This window comes from Aegilops tauschii, chromosome 2 (genome assembly GCF_002575655.3).
Source record: "Aegilops tauschii subsp. strangulata cultivar AL8/78 chromosome 2, Aet v6.0, whole genome shotgun sequence".
Classification (NCBI taxonomy): Eukaryota; Viridiplantae; Streptophyta; class Magnoliopsida; order Poales; family Poaceae; genus Aegilops; species Aegilops tauschii.
The window spans coordinates 198,588,289-198,610,488 of NC_053036.3; the positions used below are offsets into that span (position 1 = coordinate 198,588,289).

Consider the following 22,200-nt stretch of genomic DNA (forward strand, 5'->3'; position numbering starts at 1 on the left):
TGCCGTCTTGGGTATATCCTGCTCTCGAATCTTTAACTGATGGTATCCTGATCGTAGATCGATCTTGGAAAATACTTTAGCTCCTTGCAGGTGGTCAAACAAATCATTGATCATCGGCAGTGGGTACTTGTTTTTGATGGTCACTTCATTCAATCCTCGGTAATCAACAACCATCCTTAGTGATCCATCTTTCTTCTCTACTAGAAGTACTGGTGATCCCCAAGGTGACGAACTTGGGCGTATATAGCCTTTATACAGTAACTCCTTGATCTGCTTCTTAATTTCCTCCAAATCCTTTGCGGGCATCCTGTACGGTCTCTTAGATATTGGCCCTGTGCCTGGCAAAAGTTCAATCAAGAACTCAATGTCTCTATCTGGTGGCATGCCTGGCAACTCTTCTGGAAATACATCCGGATAATCCTTCACTACTGGTACTTCCTCCTGTACAACTCCTGATAAGGAATTCACTTGAGTCCTCTTCGGCATGTGCCTGGATACATACTTGATCCTCTTTCCTTCTGGGGTGGTAAGCAAAATAGTCTTGCTGGCACAATCGATGTTTCCTCCATACAACGATAGCCAATCCATTCCCAAAATCACATCCAAACCTTGCGATTCCAAAACAATGAGGTCTGAGGGGAAAACATGCCTACCAATGGCCAACGGTATCTTAAAACATCCTTGGGTGGCCATATACTCTGCTCCTGGCGAGGTTACTAACATGGGGCTTTTGAGTACTTGGGTGGACATCTTAAACTTGTTTACGAATCCCCTTGATATGTATGAATGCGATGCACCAGTATCGAAAAGAACAGTTGCAGTAAATGACTTAACCAAAAACTTACCTATTACTGCATCAGGCTGAGCTTCAATCTCCTCCACGCTCACGTGGTTCACATGTCCTTTGTTGAACGGGTTCGGCTTCTTCCCAGAGCTTCCATTGCCATTTCCATTTTGGGCTTCGGGACAATCGGTAGCATAATGTCCCGTCTTCTGGCACTTGAAACAGGTAATGTGACTTAGATCTCTCTTGGTTGGGGTAGATGGGTTGGTGCGGTTCTGTCCGTTTCCTCCTCCATTCCCATTACCATTCTTGGAGCCATTATGGTTGTGCGAACTACCTCCTCCATGGGTATGCTGAAACTGTCCTCCCGGCTTCGGGGTAAATCGTGGCTTCTGCTGGGCTCCAGAATTATACTTCCCTTGTCCATACTTCCTCTTGCGGTTTTCAATCTGCTGCTGCTTCCCTTCTATCATGAGAGCTCTATCTACCAGCTCCTGGTAGTTGTTGAAAGTTGCTACCATCAACTGCATACTCAGCTCATCATTCAATCCTTCCAGAAACTCCTCCTGCTTGGCTGCATCCGTAGCAACGTCATCTGGTGCATAACGTGCTAACTTACTGAAATCTTCCACATGCTGGCCTACGGTGCGTCCTCCTTGGCGTAGGTTGCGAAACTCACGCTTCTTCATAGCCATAGCTCCTGCTGAAACATGAGCTGTACGGAAAGCTTGCTGAAACTGGTCCCATGTGACAGCGTCAATAGGGTGCGTGGCTGTATAATTCTCCCACCATGATGCTGCGGGTCCATCAAGCTGATGTACGGCAAAACGCACTCTTTCCGCATCTGTGCATCCTGCAGTGGTCAACTCCCTTCCAACTTTGCGGAGCCAATCATCTGCTACAATCGGCTCGGTGCTACTGGAAAACACCGGCGGGTTTAGCCTTAAGAAACGGGCTAAGTGATCAACAGGTGGTGGTGGCGGTGGGTTGTTATTGTTGTTGTTGCCTTGGTTCTGAACTAACACTTGCATCAAGGCATTCTGTTGCTGAATCAACTAGGTGATCTCTGGCGGGAAAACAAATCCGGTGTCGCATCTCGGAGGCATCTGATAGGTTTAGAAAAGATGAGAATTAAGGATAGAAAGAGGTCTAGAGAGAAACACTACCCATATGCTCATGAGACAAATTCAATCAATATCACTCAATCAATCCAAACAAGGCAAAACAATCGATCTAACTAGTGTTACAAAGTGCTTGAGCTATACTACTAAATGGGGGAAAACTACTACTGATATGGTAGTCTACTAAAAATTCTGATCCGTTGAAGACTCCATGATGTCTGCTCCAGCTTCATCAATCCATTCGCCTTCACTTGGTTCCGAGTCGGTGTCGTCGATGATGATGTAGTTATCCGGACAAGTGCATTCGTCGACTTCTGCTTTTCGCAGTGGATTTCCCACGAATGATCCAATCTTATTCTCCAGGTCGTCAATCTTCCCGACTAGTGCGTTGATTTCCTCCAAATAATCTTCGCGGGTAGCCTTGAGTTCTTCTTGGAGTTCCTTGATCTTCGTGAATGCCTTCTTCAGTTCTTCCTTGTCCGTGCACATCTGATTCTCCTGGCGTCGAATATGTTGGTTCTGCTCCTGGATGAAAGCTGCAATTGATCCATCCTTCTTGGTCTTGATCATCTCCCACTGCGCGTCTCGACGTCCACAAATCTGATAAATTGTATCCTTAAGCTCCTGGTGATAGACTTCTCCAATGCGTCCCATGGCGATGTGTGCGGCCATGCTCTTCCCTAGGTTCCAAGTTGGTGCTTCGAAAACCAATATCATGGGTTCCGTAATTGGCGCAAACGTCCTTCCTGGAATGATAACTTGAATCTTCCAGCTCTCCTCTTCAGGTAATGTAGCGTTGTAGGTTCCGGTGACGCTTGGTATTCCTATGTTCAAGTACTTGGTGACTTCCTTCAAATGTCGTCCAAACGGCGTGTCTTCATCCGGTTGCATGAACTTGCTCCTTGCATTCGCCATTCCTAAAAGAGTAGAAAGTGGAGAGGAGTCAGAAATGAGAAGAGAGAAGTTTTCTAGGGCTTAAGCTTAGTGGTCGTGTCCTATAGTCAGCGTGTGCTCTGATACCAACTTTGTAGCGACCAGACCTCAAATGGCCTGTGCTGCTGTGCACCAGTGTCATCCCTGGATCAGTAATGCTGACACGCACAGTACAAATGGAGGATTTATAACAGAGTAGCAATCACACACTTATTACATCGAATATCTCCGAAGAGATCAAGTATAATAAACATGGCTTAAGGCCATCTAAAACGATAACAGCGGAAGACTTGGAAGATAAGTGAGTCCATGAACTCCAGCGGCATCACTGAGTATAAGACCACGACCTAAGGCACCTTACTTGTCGTCTGAAAAGTCTGCAACATGAAACGTTGCAGCCCGAAAACGGGTCAGCACATAGAATATGCTGGCAAAGCAACACATAGAGAGCAATGAACAATGATAAGGCTATACTATATGCATATATGGCTGGTGGAAAGGCTCTATGGTTACAGTTTTGCGAAAAGCCAATTTTATCCTACTACAAAGGAATAAATTTTATTTAACTATCATGGTGGTTGAAACATTGAGAAGGTACCTCCAACTCAATCCCAATTAAGTAACATCATTAACCCAACAAAATTAATTAAGTATCACGGTGATGAGATTCAAATGATAATCCAGGTACTAGATACTCAAGTTGTCCATAACCGGGGACACGGCTAATCATGATCAGTTTGTACACTCTGCAGAGGTTTGTGCACTTTTCCCACAAGACTCGATCGCCTCCGCTTGATTCTCGCACTGCATGATGTTTGAGAAACGGATGACCGAGACACAGTCTTTCAGAAACAGTCACTCTCTACTCTGGATGGACCGGTACACCTACTTTCCCCTACATCTGCTAGTCCACCTCTTCAAGAGATCCTGTAACCTACTCAGCTATGCTAGAGCCCATAATAGCTTGCGGCTGCACATGGAAGTTTCTAGCATGAATAATCTTATGATCCCTTTGAGCCTGGGTGGCGGACCTTATACAAACAGACAACACTGGGTTCTCCAGGTGCCTCAATCCACCCAGATGTGAGTTTTAGTTGCCACCTTAAGTTGAACCATTATTAAACACTCACATCTGTCATGAATATCTCTCAAACCCAAACCACGTCTACGCATAGCATGGCAATAATAAAAGCAACGTAGAAGTAACTCCCAAGGGTTTGATAGTAAACAGGTAATAGGTACTACCTCAACTACATCCCAATACCCACAGTTTAATTAGATCCTAATCATGCAATGTGTTTGGGAAAATAGATCTAATGCAATAAAACTGGGTATGAACGGGGTATGATCAAAGTGTTACTTGCCTTGCTGATGATCCGCAAAACCTAGCGAGTCGAAGTAACAAGCGGCACACTCCGGGTACTCTATCGCAAACAAACAAGCAAGCATACAATCAGTACTCATCTAATGCACAGGTAAAACTCGAAAGAAAGATCCAACCAGAAAGTTCAACTTAAGAACTCCGGTTTGCAAAAAGAATCAACTCGAAAGAAACAACGAAAGTCAAACGGCGAAAGAAAGAAACTTCGTTTGCTAATCTGGATCTAGGTCAAATTTTACTGTAGCAAAAACTTGTTTGAGTAGGTTCAACGGAAAGAGAATTTCGAGACGAAACTCTAGGCGCTTGAATCACCTGATTCCGATAAACGAGCGAAAAGTTAAACAGATTCGAAGTTTCGATCAGAAATCGAATCCGAGAAAAATAACGAGAAAATCCGACGAAAAAAGAAAATCGGACGAACGGTTAAATAACGGACGTTCGTTAACAGAGAAAAACCGACGAACGCGTTCGTTAAAATGAACGGTTCGGTGAACGCTCGTAAAATAAGAAAACCAAAAAAACCGATCTAGGGTTTTTTTTTAAACAAAAGGTTTTTTTTTCAGAAAATCCGGTCAACACGAACGGCAGTACCTCGACGGGGCTCGCTCCGGCGAGGGGCTCCGGTGGGCGGGGTCGGCGGCGGGGCAGCGGGACTCGGGCGGCGGCTCCGGCAGGCGAGGGTGCGGGGCTCCGGCGCTCCCGGCGGCGAGGGGCGAGGCGAACGGCGGGCGGCGGCGGCGGGCGGCTAGATGTGGGGCGGCGGCGGCGGCTTCTCCGGCGATGGTGGCGGCGAAAACGGAGGGGGGGCTATATATAGGTAGGAGGGGGGCTAGAGGGCTTGGGGAAGGGGCAAAGCCCGAGGCGGCGGCGGCTTCGTGCTCCCGGCGGACTCCGACGGCGTGGGGAAGAAGGAGAGCACGGGCGGGCCGGCCTGGCTTCGGCTGGGCCTCGGCCCAGTCGGGCAAGCGCGTATTTTTTTTAAATATGTTCCGCGGAAAATATTGCGTAGAAAAATAAATAAAAATCAGAAAATTATGAAATAAATTTTCCCCGTCTTGTTAGAAAATCTAGAATAGGGTGAACATTTTTAAAATCAAAAATAAGTATTTTGAAAACATGCATATTTTTAAATGCAATAAAAATTGCAAATAAAATCCAATAAATTCCAAATAATGTTTTTAACATTTTTCCTCCAGTATTTCAATGTTTTTGGAGAAGTCATATTTTCTCCTCTCGTTTATTTTAAAATGAAATATTCTTCCGGAGAGAAAAATAATTAAAAACCAAAATCCTCGTTGGAAAATCAAATAAGAAAATTCAAGAAAATCCCCAACTCTCCGAGGGTCCTTGAGTTGCTTAGGATTTATCGAGGATTTTCCAAAATGCACAAAACATGATATGCAAATGATGATCTATGTATAACATTCCAAATTGAAAATTTGGGATGTTACATAAGCAGGGCATAATTCGGATCGCCGAAGTTAGTTTGTAACAAAAAGGGGTTACCAGCCGCGATCTACCCAGCTTGCCGGATCTCCTCCCGGGCCGCTCTAGACTTGGACCGCGCTTCTTTCGCCTCTCGTAAGGCCTTGTCAAGGTCAGCCGTTTTGGCTTTATTATCCTTCTCGAGAAATTCGCAGCGGCTAGGGGCATCCTTTAGCTCAAGCGCCATCGTGGATATTCTCTCCTCATATTGGCGCCGAGCAGCCTGTTCGGCCTTTAACTCAGCAGACGCCTTTTCGGCAGCCGCATTACTAATCCGGGCCTGCTCCTTGGCCTGGGCTAGCTCAGCCCGAAGGATCTCAACTGCGGCGGCACCATCTGCAGTCATGCATATCTCAATATACAATTCTTAGCGTCATGCTTATATTATAAGCACGTGCATATAATGACTGCACCAAAAACATACCTTGCGCCTCGTCAAGCCGCCTGTTGATAAGCGTGATGTCATCATCTACCTCATCAATCTTCCGCTGCAAATCTGCAACCTCTGTAGTTCAGGCAGTAGCCATGGAGGTAACAGCCTGTGTTCCAGTTAATCCGATTATTTCCTGGGCATATCTTTTTAACCCTCTGGTTGCCTCCCTTGGGAAGCCAATCAGAGTCTCAGGGGCTACTATCTATACACAGGTGCATTTTGTGAATAAAACACAATCGAAAATATTATAGTACGAACCTCGAAACCTCTTAGCAGGCTCATGAAGGCTTCATTCAATCCGCTTTTCGCTGATAGAACCTTTTCAACCACCATGCCCATCAAGGTACGATGTTCCTCTGAGACGGACGCCTGTCGCAGCATGTTCGTCAATATATCCGGTGCTTCTGGATCTACGAAAGCTGCTGTAGGAGTATGGCCTCCCTTCGAAGGGATCCGTTTACTCGTCCCTAAAGTCGTCTCCGGCTGTAAGCTGGACAGTCCGGGGCCTTCATTGTTCACCCCCGGACCCTGGGCTACCGAAGTATCACCTTTGGGTAATGTCTTCATCATCCCTTGCACCACTTGTTGATCAGGAGAGACCCTCCGGGACGACACCTCGAAGTCGTCCGCCCTATTGGGCGACGAGACCGGTGGAGACGTCTCGCTTTCCATCATCTCTGGGAGAAGATCCCCTGAGGAAGAGGATTGTCAAAGAGGACTGTGTGTCGAGCTGCAAAAAACATATATTCTAGATGTTACCTCGGTAACAGGAAAGGAACGGGATATGTTTAAAACACCCTTGTTCACTTACGATTTGGCAAAAGGCTTGTCCTCACTATGGGACGGTGCGATGGCATCGTCCTCCAAGCCTGAGCCTCCCGACAGGGGCATCTTGCCTCGCTTAGGAGCCTTTCCCTCCCAATCTTCGGAGGCGGCCCTTTTCTTACCATGGGGAGAAGGGATGTTGGCTTCTCCTTCACATACGTCTTCGGGCGATGGAGTTTTGATCTCCCCGGACACAGTGTCTGATATACCTTCGGGATGGAGGCCACCTTTGGTCCTCCCGCTATCTGCCTTGTCTCCCTTCGCAGGCATCTGGTACGGTGCCGGAGCCAGCATCCTTGTTAGTACGGGATCTGCTGAGTCTTCGGGAAGGGGGGCCGAACACCTAATTTGCTCCGCTTTCTTTATCCAGCCCTGGAAGGAGATAGTTTGCTCAGTATTGTATTACGTCATACATAGCTAAAAATTGTTCGGGAGTCGACTGCTTACCGAGGTATCCGGATGGTGGCAGTCGAGGCCGATTTCCTCGGAGGTGTCTGGCCACTATTTTCGTTTCCTGAAAAACAACTTCCACATTCCTTTGTGCGTAGTGCCGAAGAAGTGTTGGAGGGTCCGTGGCCCTTCCGGATTAAACTCCCACATACGGAGAGGCCGTCGCTGGGCACGGCAGGGCCTGGCGGACCAGCATTACTTGAATCACATTGATAAGATCGATGTCCTTCTCAAGGAGGCTCCGGATGTGGCTCTGTAGAGTCTGCACCTCGTCAATTGATCCCCAGTCCAGCCCCTTATTAATCCATGATGCAAGCTGTAACGAAGGGCCAGATCGGAACGCAGGTATAGCTGCCCACTTGGTACCGCGGGGTTCAGTGACGTAGAACCACTCCCGCTGCCATAGGTTGGGAGTTTCGGTGAAGGAGCCTTTTGGCCAGAGAGCATTGGTAAGCTTGCTCACTGTAGCACCGCCGCACTCCACTTGTTCCCCGTCGACTACTTTCGGCTTCACACTAAATGTCTTGAGCAATAAGCCTAAGTGTGGGGGAATACGGAGAAAAGCCTCGCACGTGGTAATGAACGCCGAGATGTGGAGGAAAGAATCTGGGGCTAGATCGTGAAAATCTAGTCCGTAATAAAATATAAGCCCCGGACAAAGGGATGAAGAGCAAATCCTAGCCCTCGGAGGAAGTGGGAGATGAATACAACCCTCTCGCTAGATCTGGGAGTAGGAATAACCTGTCCTTGAGCAGGAAGCCTGTGGGGGATCTCCCCGGTTAGGTATCTGGCCGCGCGAAGCTTCGCAATGTCCTCCTCTGTAACAGAGGAAGCCACCCATCAGCCCTGTGAGGCGGGTCCGGGCATGATTGGAAAGCTTGAAGCAATGAAGTCAAACCTTGGGTGCTAGAACTCGAAGTTGGAAGGGCAAAGGAAAGAGTCGGCGTAAAAAGAAGACGGCCCTTGGCTCCTTTATAAAGACAACGGGTATCGAACGCCTCCTCCTAAGCCTAAAAACCTGCCTATTCCTAAGGAATCATCCCAATGGAACGGTTGGATTACCCATGCTCGTATTGATGAGAATCCCGCAATAAGGGGACACGATCTCTGCTTCGACAAGACGTGCCAATAAAAGCCGCGCCTCGAAACATGGAATGGCAGGACAAGCAACGGTTTGAAATAATGACCGGGCAGACGTGATGTCACCTTACAAAAAGTTGTCAGCGGATTGACTAGTGAAATATTATACTCTCTGCGGTTGTGTGTGGTTCTTGTGTTGCAGATCCGGACACGTTCGTTGCGTCCGAAGACTATCTTGGAGTATTCGGAAAGGGGAACCCGCCTTGCAATGCCGACGACAATCTGCAGGCCGCACACCTCGTCATTGAACCGGGTTCAGGGGCTACTGAGGGAGTGGACTAATGGGTCCTTGGGCGTCCGGCCTGTTAGCCATGGGCCGGACTGATGGGCCGTGAAGATACAAAGACCGAAGACTCTACTCGTGTCCGGATGGGACTCTCCTTGGCGTGGAAGGCAAGCTTGGCGACCAAATATGAAGATTCCTTTCTCTGTAACCGACTTTGTGTAACCCTAGTTTCCTCTGGTGTCTATATAAACCGGAGGGCTAGCTCCGTAGAGGCCGACAATCATAATCGTAGTCATATAGGCTAGACTTCTAGGGTTTTAGCCATTACGATCTCGTGATAGATCAACTCTTGTAATACTCATATTCATCAAGATCAATCAAGCAGGAAGTAGGGTATTACCTCCATAGAGAGGGCCCGAACCTGGGTAAACATTGTGTCCCCCATCTCTTGTTATCATCAACCTTAGACGCACAGTTCGGGACCCCCTACCCGAGATCCGCCGGTTTTGACACAGACCCCCCCCCCCCCGACCTCGAGGTGAGACCAGCCAAATCTCCATGTCAATATGAGTACTATAAGATATTTTGAAATGTTTTTGCTCATATTTTCAACCATTGAAATGCAATGACCATCAAGTTTGAATGCTCATATGATGTAGATAAAAACATGTATATCTTGTGTTGCTCAAATAGGATATGTGCTTGCCCAAGTGGCCGGTCATGTTTGCAGGTTACACCTCCGAGTGGCCTATGTTTTGCTGGAGTGTTGATTAATTTCCATTCTGGCAAATTTCAGGCGCTCGATATGTCCCTTTTTAGCAAAGGTCATGCTAGATTTTTCCTTGAATTTTGGCATGACTTGTGCTAGAATATGTAGGAAATATCGAGTGGCCTGGATTTTCTAGAAAGATAATTAAACGATATTTCGGGTTGACTTTAAGTCAGTCGAGGCTCCACCATACATGAGAGGACAAAGAATCCCGACTGCTGTCATGGGGGTCGTTTCTCCTTCTTCTCCTTGTGCTAGACCATTGTTATGCACTGGGGGAAGGAGGAGTAACGACCATCACCGACGGTCGCAAATGTCAGAGAGGAATCAGTGAGGGAGAGTCTCCAACATGTATGAGAGACGAAGAATCCCGACTGTTGTCGTGGGGGTCGCTTCTCCTTCATTCCCGTGTGCTAGACATTTTGGTGTAATGCACTCGGGGACGAAAGGAGGAGCGATCATGACCAATGGTCCAATGTATACACCACGTGAGCTGAGAGTTTTCAAGAAAATACTCGGCAGACCGATAGTCTACCCATGATGAATAATAATGATCTAATTTAGTTTTCGTAGTACATATATTTAATTGTACAAGTTTAATCTTTGAATTATGAACATAGGAAATGTCGTACTCGGACGATGAAAGTCTCCCGGGGGAGTGCGACTGGTGCAACGACGACCGAGGTCAGTGCGACAAGCCTCACCTGGACGAAGATCGGTGCTTCAACATTAAGCTCCAGGAGACCTTTGATGTTGAAACGGTACGCAACGACAACAAGTGGTTTTTTTTCATAATTAAGCACGACTTCAACTATTTCAACCTGTAATTTTCATCTTTTACAATTCGACTAGCTTATCCCATGCCATGCAAGACGCTACGTCTTGGAGAGGATGGGTTTTGAAGACCATGAAAGTTTCGAAACAAAGAAAAATCACCTAAGGACCCATCATGGTATGGATTTTGAAGTAAATCTGTACAATTCTCAGAGCGTAACCCATTTTGGTTGCACAAATTGGGAAGCACTTTGCAAGATGTATGGTTTTTATGAGGATATGCTTGTCACCATGGATCTTGGTGATCCTGACATCGAGCAAGACAATATGGACATTTGGGTCCTTGTTGATACGCTTCCAATTCTACCGCCATGTGAGTTTCTCAAACATAGTTATTAACTAATTTATATTGTTTATTTCAAAATAGTTGACAGCTTATTTTCATTCTTCAAACAATGTGCGGAAGATGGTAGACAGAACCTACTACAGCGATGGCTCCGAATTAACTTATCAGGAGAAAAATCATCTGATCGCATTTTGTACTGAACTTGAGAATTACAATATCTATTATAAAACTCCTCCACATTATGGTCAATACGTGCCACTAGTGCACGTGTTGAACCATGGTTACATCCATGGAGATGCCATGGTAAGACTTTTTACTATTGCGACATCCGTGCATCTTTTGCATACTTCTAAAACTGAACTACATTGCTAACTACGAAGTTATTATTATGTTTTTCAACAGAAAATCCCGAAGGATTGTGTGCCTCATCTGATGTATTAGAATGGTCGCCTTGATGTTTTGAACATACAGCTAGGTCATCCTACAAATCTCACCTGTCCATATTGGATTTCTAAAACCGGTGAACACATGGTAATCAAAGAATGGAAAAGTGTGTATGGACAGTCGTAAGGAGGTTCTTGGAAGCAACATTGTGCGAAAGGCAAGAATTGGAGACAGGATAATCTCCATTCTCCATAATGGAGAGTCAGGGGCTATCTTTTTTATGCTATTCTAGAGAATGTAGTAGGTCCTATGAGGTACAATGTTTATTATGTGGTACAATGTGTTAGAGTTGATGATGAGGAGTAGTTATGATTATGACTAGTGACCAACTTGCTATGTGATGTCTCATTGATGAAAAGATGATCATGAGGAGGTGTCATATGACAATGATGTATTATGATGATAAGTTGTTAATGATATGATGATGATGACGATGATGATGATATTTATTATATCATTGGGTGAAAGAACCGCGGATTAGTTTCAAGTGGATGTCCATCCACTTGAAACTAGTCCATGGTTCTTTTACCCAGTGATGTAATAACTCATTATGATGTAAAAACAATCTCTAAATTGTTGCTGTATGAAAACTTGTATAAAGGTGTATGAATACAACATGAAATAAAAAGGAAATAAAATACGGAATAATAGTAGCAGCGCGGGCTGGGAGAAGCACTACTAGTAATTACCAGTAGCGCTGTTTGGAGAAAGCGCTACTACTAACTCGATATAGCAGTAGCGTGGGTTAACCCACTCTACTGCTAACCTTTAGTTGTAGCGTCGTACTAGTAGCACTCCTGCCCGCGCTACTGATAGGCCTAAAACCCACGCTGCTGCTAGGCTTTTCCCTAGTAGTGTCAGCCGCGAGCACAACTGGACCCTTGCGCTTCACATCCTTGGCCTTGGCCTTCTTATCTTCCGGGTCAGCCTCCGGAAGCTCAAGGAGGGAGAGGCGACCTTCCTCGGCCCTCACGCACCTGGTTTCCACATCTCCAGGGCCGAGCCCAGGTCCTCGGGTATGGCGAGCTCTTCCTTCATCTTGACGTCCCGGACGCCATCGGTGAACGCCGAAATGATGGCATCATCCGACACCTTGGAAATCTTGAGGCGGACGTTGGTGAAGCACTAGATGTATTTGTGCAAGGTCTCTCCTGGCTGCTGCTTGATGCACCGCAGGTCGCCTGCGGCAGGGGCGCGGTCGCAAGTGCCCTAGAAGTTGGCAATGAAACGTTCGCGCATCTCATCCAAGGAAGAGATCGATCCCGCGGGGAGGTTCAGCAGCCACGAGCGCGCGCAATCCTTGAAGGCCATGGGAAACCAGTTCGCCATTACCTTCTCGTCGCCGTTGGCCGCCTCAATGCTCAGCTCGTAGAGCTGGAGGAACTCGGCAGGGTCGGGGGTGCCGTCATAGCGTGGAGGCAGGTCTGGCTCGAATTTCCCTGGCCAGACGACGCGGTGCAGCTCCGGGGTGAACGCACAGCAGCGTGCCGCACTCACCGGGGCCCGTCGTGGAGGTGGGGCCTGATCTTGGCGCTCGCGCACCACCGCGTCGGGTGGCACGCGGTCTTGACACGGCGGTGCTGGGAGCACACGGGCCTCTCCTCGGGGCCGCTGCACCACCTGGAAGCTTTCTTCATTGCGCGGCGGGTCACGCCGGGGGGCCTTGCGCCTTGGTTCGAGGACGGTTTCTTGCCTGGGAGGTGGAGGAGGCACACCATGGGCCACGTCGCTCGCAAGAGGCGGCGGGGGAGGCAGCGAGCAGGACGGTGCAGGGGCTTCTCCAGCGGTGCTGACGAGCTCGGCGATGTGGTCCAGCCAGTCCTCATAGAGGTCATCGTTCGGATGATAGCACAGAAGCTCGCGTGCCATGAGCAACGGAGCCTGCGCATTCGCCGGCCCGCAATGAGCATGGGAAGACGAAGCAGCCGCCGGAGTCAGCGACGGAGTGGCGGTGCGCCCATCACACCGCATAGAAGGCGGCAACGACGAAGCCTGCTGCTCATGGGCCACGGGGCCAGTGGCAGTGTTTGCCGCAAGCGATGGGGAACAACGGGGGGCACCGTCGCCTGCAGGCGCTGTCGCGACGCGGGCGGCGAGGGCAGCCCGGTGCTCAGCACGAACTTGACGAGCGTCAGCTATGAGGACGGCGGAACGGTGGCAGATCGATTGATGAAAGGGAGGCTCCGACGCACCCCTACCTGGCGCGCCAAATGTTGGATTCAGGGCCCCGCAGACCCAACATAGATTCAAACTCTGGGGTCCGTGCGAAGAACTCAACCTCCCAGTCTGCCAACCCGTAGATCTCACGGCCTAGCTCGATGAACTAGAATGGAAGGAGACGCAGCAGTTTACCTAGGTTCCGGCCACCTTGCGATGTAATAACCTACTCCTGCTTTGTGGTGGATTAGCCTCGAGGTGGGCTGAGTATGAACTGGTACAGTAGGAGAACAACCTCAGGAGGTGTGTTCTTGTGCTGGTGTGAGCAAGTGAGGGTGCGGATGGTCTGAATCCTCCTCTCCCCCCTATGGTGGTGGCTAAGCTATATTTATAGTGGCCTTGGTCCTCTTCCCTCAAGTGAAGGCGGGAAGGGACCCCACAACGGCCAAATTTGAAGGGATACAACTAGTACATCTTATCCCGACAAAAGGTGGTCTTAGCCTGCAAAGCTTCTAGCCGTGACACCGTGGTGGGCTCGAAGATGACCTTCGTCCTACTATCCTGGCGGCCTTGGTCTTGTAGCACGGAAATGGAAACCTTTGGTTGATTCCTCGGGACTCCACGCCTGCGCTTGCCTCTTTAGCACCAAAGAGGAAACCTGTTGTGTTGCGCCCGCTGGCGCCCGCCTGCCTTGGTCGTCATGGCTTGCGTCACCTTAACCTCACGAGGTGGGCGCTTGCATACGAATCTGTGCTCCTCAGGAGCTAGCCTAGGGAGGCTGCTCCTTCTGGATGTCCTGGCGTCGTCCGCCTTGCGAGGCTTGGCCCATCGCGAGGGTCTTGTGTTGTTGGTGTTGAAGATGGGCCGTACCAGGCCGTTGATGGAGCCACACCATGGGCCGCAGGCAGGCAAGTCTGGGTACCCCGGTTCCTAGAACGCCGACAGACGTGAAGTCACGAGAGTGAAAGGATAGTTGACTAAGCGTGCCTGCGTCTCCTGGCGGATACCATGAATTGTTCGTCCAAGCATCTCAAATGTAACACCTCCTAGGTATCCGCACGCATGGTAATAAACGTTGGGACTCGGACTGCTAGATCCAATCACAAGACGTGGGCATGGAAGTGGAGGTGGCTAGGTCATGTGGTTGTCTAACCCTTATATCAGGTCCCGTCCATCCACTTATGTACACATCCCGAGATGGGCTCAACACCAGAGGCGCATTAGGATTCGATGCCCAAATTCTACTCGAGACTAATCTCAGTTTGAGTGGGTTCTTGCCCCTTAAGTGCCGACCCTATAATTAGCAGACACATAGACACAACTCAAGTCAATAGTTGGTAGTGGCTCGGAGTAGAACATCCCAACTCCCAAGTGTGCAAAAAGTCATACTGACATTCATTCACAATGTTTCATATGCAACGTTCGTTTTGCCTCACGATATACGAGTACCTGTCACCCTTATTGGTAGCTCGACCTGTCTTCTCGAACTTGTGATGCAAATTCCTGAACCATCACATGGTCATACTTTCTGAATCTGATCACCTGAGATGGCCCTGAGAATATCTCTCTGGGTCAGGGGGGATCCTGTCTTGGTCGACCATGTCTCACGACATGTTTTACAGCTAACTCAAAATCTACCTTTATAATTACATAGTTATGGAGTAGCATTTTATAGACCCTAAGTACGTCAATCCACATCCGATTGCATGCAAAGACCTAAAGTCGAGTACATGACATATACATTGTGCTTAAGACTAACAGATTGTGATATCTCGATGTGTCACCGGGTCTGTCTGACTCGGTGATATCCATCTGGAGCCCATACTATTAGGTTAGCATCTTTATGCTCATGACTTATGAAACATAGTCATCAACTGAGTCATATACTAATCGAAGAATATTTGTAGGCATAATATTATCAACTAGGACCATTACAATAACCATCATACAATATATAGTTTGCACAAACAATTCACATACTTGTTGATACATATCTATAATGATGTTCAGAGACTATACAAATAACTGATGTATACATAGAGAAATATTGTCATGTAGGGCATATTTCCAGTGGATTTCACATTGTAGAACTTGACTTGTATATTTTGATGAGGAATGTTTGCCGTCTTCATGAGAAAGTAAGTTGAGTACACCCCTACTTAGTACCACGAGAGAGATTTTCGTATATTCATAGCTCAAACCACTCTTGCATTCGCATAGATTATAAGAACTTCTACACTTCCTAATGATCAGCTACGTTGATTCAAGACTTCATTCAATTTTTTGTCTTCCAACCACAATCATTATTATATTTTCACGTAAATGCAAGGCCTAGACTTGCACTCTGCTCGATAGCTAGTTGAGCGGTTGACTAACACTTTAGGTCTCGTGTCGGTTCCTTTAAAGTGAAAGCCAAAGCAAATTTCTTTGTGTTTGTGATGGTTGATACGTCTCAAACGTATTTACTTTTCCAAGCAATGCTGCTATATTTTTCCCTCTAACTTGCATAATTTGGATGAAAACTAACCAGATTGGCACTATTTCAGCAGAATTTGGCATGGCGTTATTTTCGCGAAGGAAAAGTGTCCACAAAAATTTATGCTCGAAGTTTCCCATATAAAAGAGCCACATAGCTAGAATATGGGGCCAGGGAGTGCTCATAGCCTCCACGTGGCCCTGGCCCAAAGCCCACCCCTATTTGTGAGGTGCGTCACATGGGGCCCCTATGGCGGACCTCCAGACACCCTTTCGCCTATATAAGCCTTCTGCACCAAAAATCCTCAAGGGATTTTATCAGATTTTTCTGCAGGATGGAGCTGCCACCAACACTGATCTCTTTTTAGAGGGATGTCTTGAGGCTGGCCTAGCCTCCGGGGAGGGGGTTATTTGCCATCTCCATCACCAGTCACTTCTCCATCATTAATTTCATGATCTCCCCACTCATGTGTGAGTAGTTTCTCTGTAGGCACATGCGGTGGATGGGAATTAGATGGCATCCTTTATGTAATAGATGCCAAATTTGTTAGGGTTTGATGCCTAGTACCCATTATGTTATGAGATTAATGTTTATGTGACTTCACTTTACTTAACACTTGACACTAGGTCCCGAGTGCCATGAATCTAGATCTAGATCATATGTGTTTTCCTGAATATATATATATATATATATATATATATATATATATATATATATATATATATATATATATATATATATATATGTGTGTGTGTGTGTGTGTGTGTGATTGAATCTAACCTGCAAGTTATTTGCACATATTATCGTTCGGAACCGGAGACCTTGAAGTGAAAATAATCAGGGTATCAAAGGGAATGAATGATTGTGACTTGAGGATTATATGTATTCATTGATTGTTAAGGTTTTGATCCGATACTTTGTGAAAGGACTCAAAGGAGTACTTTAATTACTCTTAATTTCCATTAGGATCCCATTGAAATATGAGGTTAGGACAAAATATGTTGTTGTTGCCTTCATGCTTCCTAGTAAGAGTCGTGCAGAGGCTCGGGCGCAGTGTTGAGGGTTTTCTCCTCTAGCTGGTGGTAAGACCAATACAATGCTGCTAAGAATCTTGCATACTTGGGCTTGCCGAGGACGACATGGATGGGGCTCTCGAGGCCCATGACCTCGAAGCGGAAGACTTCCACCCTATGGATTTAGTTGTGAAACACGACAGGTAGGTTGATCAATACGAGAGAACAAGTCAGGTATCCCAAGATGGCTCGCAAGAAGGGTGCACTGTGTGGCTTGACATGGGACCAGGGTATGGTCATCTTGTCTAGAGCGTCGACATAGTTGTGGCCGCTTTTGTCATCCATGACTATCTTAGAAAGGCGTATACCACCTACCTAGGGAGTGAGGGCTAGCAACATCGTACCAAGCTATAGGTGATGCCCCTTGCATTCTTCATAATCTAGGTCCAGTCGTAGCTTGGGTGGTGAAGAGGAGAATGTCATGCCTGCTTGGTTCTCGGAATCCCCTGAGATCAGGGTTCTTTGCCAAGGCTTCGGGCCAGCGAGTGAGGAGGAGATGTAGAAAACTATGGGTGTCCTGGTTTTTCTAGGCGTCACTCGTATGCATACTAAAAAATAGGGGCGCCACTAATTATCTACCCTGTAAGGGTTTCTGTAGTAGTGAGATGGAGTTGTTTGAGAAATTCCTGCACCTGACTACAATAAGGAGTTTTTTTAAACCGTACTACTATAAGGAGTGAATCCACTGGTCCATGAAAACCAACATAATGAGTTCTTTGAGTCGGTTTCCCACTAAAACCACCACGGGAGGCCTTTATTGGTATTGCATGAAATTATTTCACTGATAGCTGAGTCCATGAGCTGATTTTGTTTTTCGAAAAGTACGATTACTCCCTGCCTCTATATCAAGCGATGCACAGATCCATTTTATTGATAGGGTATCAGACAAATTATGAAGTTCTTCTCGGGTTCTCAAGCAAGCAGAAAAAGAGAAAAATGCCACAATCGACAAAAATAGGACAAGATGACTAAACACTTATCATATTATTGGACCGTCATCCAAACTGATTGTACGTAGCTCGTGCTACCGTCTCCCAGCGGTTGCACCCAAAGGCCATATGCTCAGTGGCTTCCGCACGACTGAGTAATGGCCACGTACGGATCCATCTAGACGCCAGGAAGAGAACAATGCAAAAATTTGTGGCATTTGTTCGGTTAAAGATAACATCATTCCGACACTTTCAAATGGTCCAAATTAATACACAATCTCCCACTCGACTTTGTGCCGTTGTATTGGGCTCTACTCCATTTAGCCAGGTACCAAATAAGACGGAGATGCTATTGGGAGGACTGACATTAAATGACACATGTATTGTATGTCACAATAACCTGGATAGTGGGCATTTGAGAAAAAAAAAGGTATTGAATTTTTTCCGTCATGATCACAATAACAACACTGTTTACTACCTTCCCATCTACGTCTTGCCAAGTTGTCCTTAGTTAAAATCACCCCCTTTGCACAAACCACATAAATACCTTAATTTTCCAAATATAAAGCGACTTTGGGATTGGCCCAATGTTAATCAAGTCTACATACATAGATTTTACTGAGAACACGTCAGAATCCGAAAGTTTTCAATGAAGGGTATCTGGCACAATAGACAGGTTAACCTCGATCAACCTACGCACTAAATGTAGCCATCGATCCCATCTTTCCCCACCAGTACCCACCAAAACTAAATGTCTAAGGGAACTCGGCCTAGTATTGTACGTATGAAATCTTCTTTACGTTGTACAATGTTATATAACATTGGTTACTGTAGGGCTAGAGGCTTCTCCTCCAGCCAAGTATCTACCCAGAATCTACTATTAGACCATTCCCGACTATGAATTTGCTCATATTAAAGAAGGAAACCTTTGTTCTCATCAGCCCCTTCCAAAAAGGAGAATCAGTCGGCTGCGCTGTAACTTGTGCCAGAGTTTTGGAATGCAGATACTTGTTACGCAATAAATGTATCCACACACCATCCTCCTCTACAGACAACCGATAAAGTCATTTGCTAAGTAGACATTTTTTCTTTACTTCAAGGTTCTCGATACCCAAACCCCCTTGGTCATTTGGTCTACAAAGTATATCCCACATAGCTAGTTTGTACTTAGATTTACTCTCATCACTTTGCCAAAAAAATCGTGATCGATAAAATTCCAACCATTTCCATAACCCTTGAAAGTTAGAATTTCTGCGGTAACAATGTCCCCCTCATTTACACCTACATGTGTGCAAACAATAAGAATGAAACTTACAAAAAAATAAAAATAAGAATGAACACGAAGTTCTGGAAAATGGAAAAAGAATAACCAGAGGCCACAAATAAATATGTAGCTCAGGCATCATGTTTGAAACCCATAGCCTAAGATTGATTTGAAGGAAAGTAATGTTTTACTAGCAAGAAGATAGGGTGAAGCTGTCAATCAGGGATATATCAAACCTTCAATTTAATTGATTTGTTAGCAAGTCATCTAGCCTTTTCAATCCCTTGCAACAGTCAAGCCTTTAACTATTTCCTTTCTGAAAGCTACTTCCTAACCGCCTAGTTCATGAATGCATGAGCTAATGCATGGCCATTGCGTGATCCATGATTATCCACAATCTATTCCAGAAAGGAAATTGCTTACTCCTATAAACCCTGAATCTTTTTTCCTTGCAAAAAAAGAGAGATAACTCGACCTGTTCTTCATGATTTCAATAGCACGTGCAAAGTCATGGGTGTTTTTTTTTGGAAAAGGAGGATAACCCCCGGCCCTGTGCAGCCATAAGTCATGGGTGTAAGATTAACAGAGGGAAAGTTTGGCAAAGTGACCCACTCATAGATGGTAAGGTAGCTATATATGATGAACACAAGTGAGTAGGTACTAGGTAGATAGCCCAGTTTATCATGCTGATAAGCTAGTGCACCAGCCGCTATGGAAACAACAAACACTTTATGTTATATCGAATACAAGTGACACCTAAGAGAGGACAACATATATTCACCACGATCGAAGGACTTATGTTATATCCCTGGACGTACGCATCGTGTAAACCACGTTGGCCATTTTTGTAGTACTAATATTTGAATTTGGTACCACATCACCTCTTTCTTACGCACCATATGCATGAATGAGGGAGATATCCAGTAGAATGCCATCCATCTAGTAGATTTTGTTCTAATTATTTTGGTTTTCATTTGAATATAAAGTGAGTGAACTATACCGAGCTGAGCTCCATCAATCTGTAGCTGAAGACAGAATGAAATACAGTTGTAATAATATCCACATATATTTCATTAATTAAAATATCCACATTATCATCAGCACACTGTATGTTTTGGTCAATTTTCCCACAGATATCTGTACAGTGTAAACCACACACATGTTCAACTTCATGTTTGGAACGCAGGGATTTCACGGAAATTTTGAAGGAATTTCAGGAAGCAATCCAATTCCGACAAGATTCGGAAAAAATAATGCATTCCAAACACAGGGCCATATAAGTCTCAAAGTTAGCCCTGGTAGTTCAGCAACATGGACAACGGAACCAAACAAAGCCCCTTGTCCTTGAGCTCTGCACATGGAGTTATACCCCTCTGGCTTTGATCCAGAAAGCTCACTCCTTCCATCACTGCATCTGCATCTTCACAGTCCATTCCGTCTCTCCCGTAATCGTTGCCAATCCCAGCCCCCTTCATGCAGGAAAAACTAACAGATTATTGACAACTATATGTAGGCACAAGATCCACAATTCCAAAGAAAACTATCGCTCAAGTATTTAATTTATATACCATTTCAAGAAAACACGTATCAGTTAATGAATTATTAACTGAATTACCTTGGCGAGGTCCGTAACATTGCACCTTCTTTTAGGGCTGAATTCTAGCTGTGACAAAGCACTGACCTTGAAAAAAGCAAATCAAAACAGGCAAAATTAACACCAACTACATACATGTACTCCAAGGACTTGTCTAATTTTAACGAAAAAGTGAAGCCAATTCACAATTGTAGCTATACCTTAGGGCTATTGACAGGAGAGCTTGCAGTATCCTCCAAGGAATCATCATGATCCAGGGCCTTGAAGACTTTCTTCTTGAGCTTCTTGAGCCCCTTGTACCTATCTGCCAACGCCGCCGGAGCGAGGGAGGCGGCATCGGAGATCATAGAGCCCTCCTCCTCCTCCTCCAGCTCCTCCTGATCAAAAGTGCAATACGAGGCCCCTTGCCTCTTCTTCTCCTCCTCGGACATCATGAAATCCACAAAGTAATCGGTCCAGGAACTCTCCTCCGGCTGAGCCTCCGCTTCACTGCAGCTGAGGACACTCTTCAAAGATGAGCTGCTAACCAGATCATCCATGGTTTGTTGTGTGTAGGGTAAAGCAGAAGTAAAGCTGAACTACAAGCTGTGCTTCTATGAATGAAGAAGGAATAGCTTTGCAAAGAGAGAGACAGCCTGGCTTATATATACACGAGAGAGAGAGAGAGAGAGAGAGAGAGAGGTGGTTGGGGCGTTAAAATCAACTAATTAGATGGTACTGTTTCCGTTACAGATAATCGAAGAATATTTCATACTTCCGTTTGAGCCTTTCAGAAGCTGGCCGGCCTAATCAATAACCTCCATATCTTTATCTTGCGTAGCAGTGTACTCACTGTTCTCTTATACAGTACCAGCTCAATGGGTACGTTGTGTTGGAAAAAAAATTGTAGTAGCACTTGGAGCCGGCACCGCTAGTTAACTCCCAAGCTTTTTTTTTTTTTTTGAGGAAAGTTAACTCCCAAGCTTGGTTTACCTCCTTAGCTGGAGTCGTGCCTCCGCTAGGTTTGAACAAAACCCGCACAAACCGTGGTTCAAATTTTTTAACGAGCTTTGCCGCTCTGAGTGGAGCTGCTGCTTGTGTTCAAACCATTTTTGAAGACCCTAGCCGCCGGCCTCCACTTTGGTGCTGGGTCTACCTCCGACGTGCCATGCTTGATCGAGATTCGAGCGACCAAAAGTGTGATCCGTACCAGGAGAAAGTGTGTAAGTTAATGTGGTTGTCCAAAAGTGTTCTTTAATTTTTGTTAAGAGAAACTTCCGGGGTTGGTATAGGTGAATGCATCATGCATGGTTTGGTGCAGGTGAATGGATCATCATCACAAACACTATTCTTCAGTAAACGAACGATCCGATAGGCTAACAGTTTCCCAAATCTCAGCAAGAATTGAGTGGCCTAATAGGAGATCAATCTCAAACCTTCCGTTTTACGGTGCCACATGTGTATGTTATTGGTACACATGTGCATGTTAGAGCTACTCCACGGGCGACCAATTTTGTCCGCCCGTTTGGGTCGACGTGGACAAAAGTAATGGCCGAATGCATCGACCCATTCCCAAAACGTGTCCGCACGAACCCATTTCCGGCTCAAATTTACGGC

The 22,200-nt window shown here is 46.1% G+C and overlaps 1 protein-coding gene across 1 annotated transcript; it reads right to left on the bottom strand.

Annotated features, from left to right (window-relative positions):
• Positions 1 to 20,057: 20,057 nt before the first annotated feature.
• LOC109751927 (vascular-related unknown protein 1) lies at positions 20,058 to 21,225 on the bottom strand. The gene is made up of 3 exons (XM_020310790.4): positions 20,805 to 21,225; positions 20,626 to 20,691; positions 20,058 to 20,479 (listed from the first exon to the last, which is right to left on the bottom strand). Exons 1-3 carry the CDS (start codon positions 21,141 to 21,143, stop codon positions 20,300 to 20,302), a joined length of 585 nt encoding a protein of 194 aa, XP_020166379.1. The 5' UTR covers positions 21,144 to 21,225; the 3' UTR covers positions 20,058 to 20,299.
• Between the last annotated feature and the right edge of the window lie 975 nt (positions 21,226 to 22,200).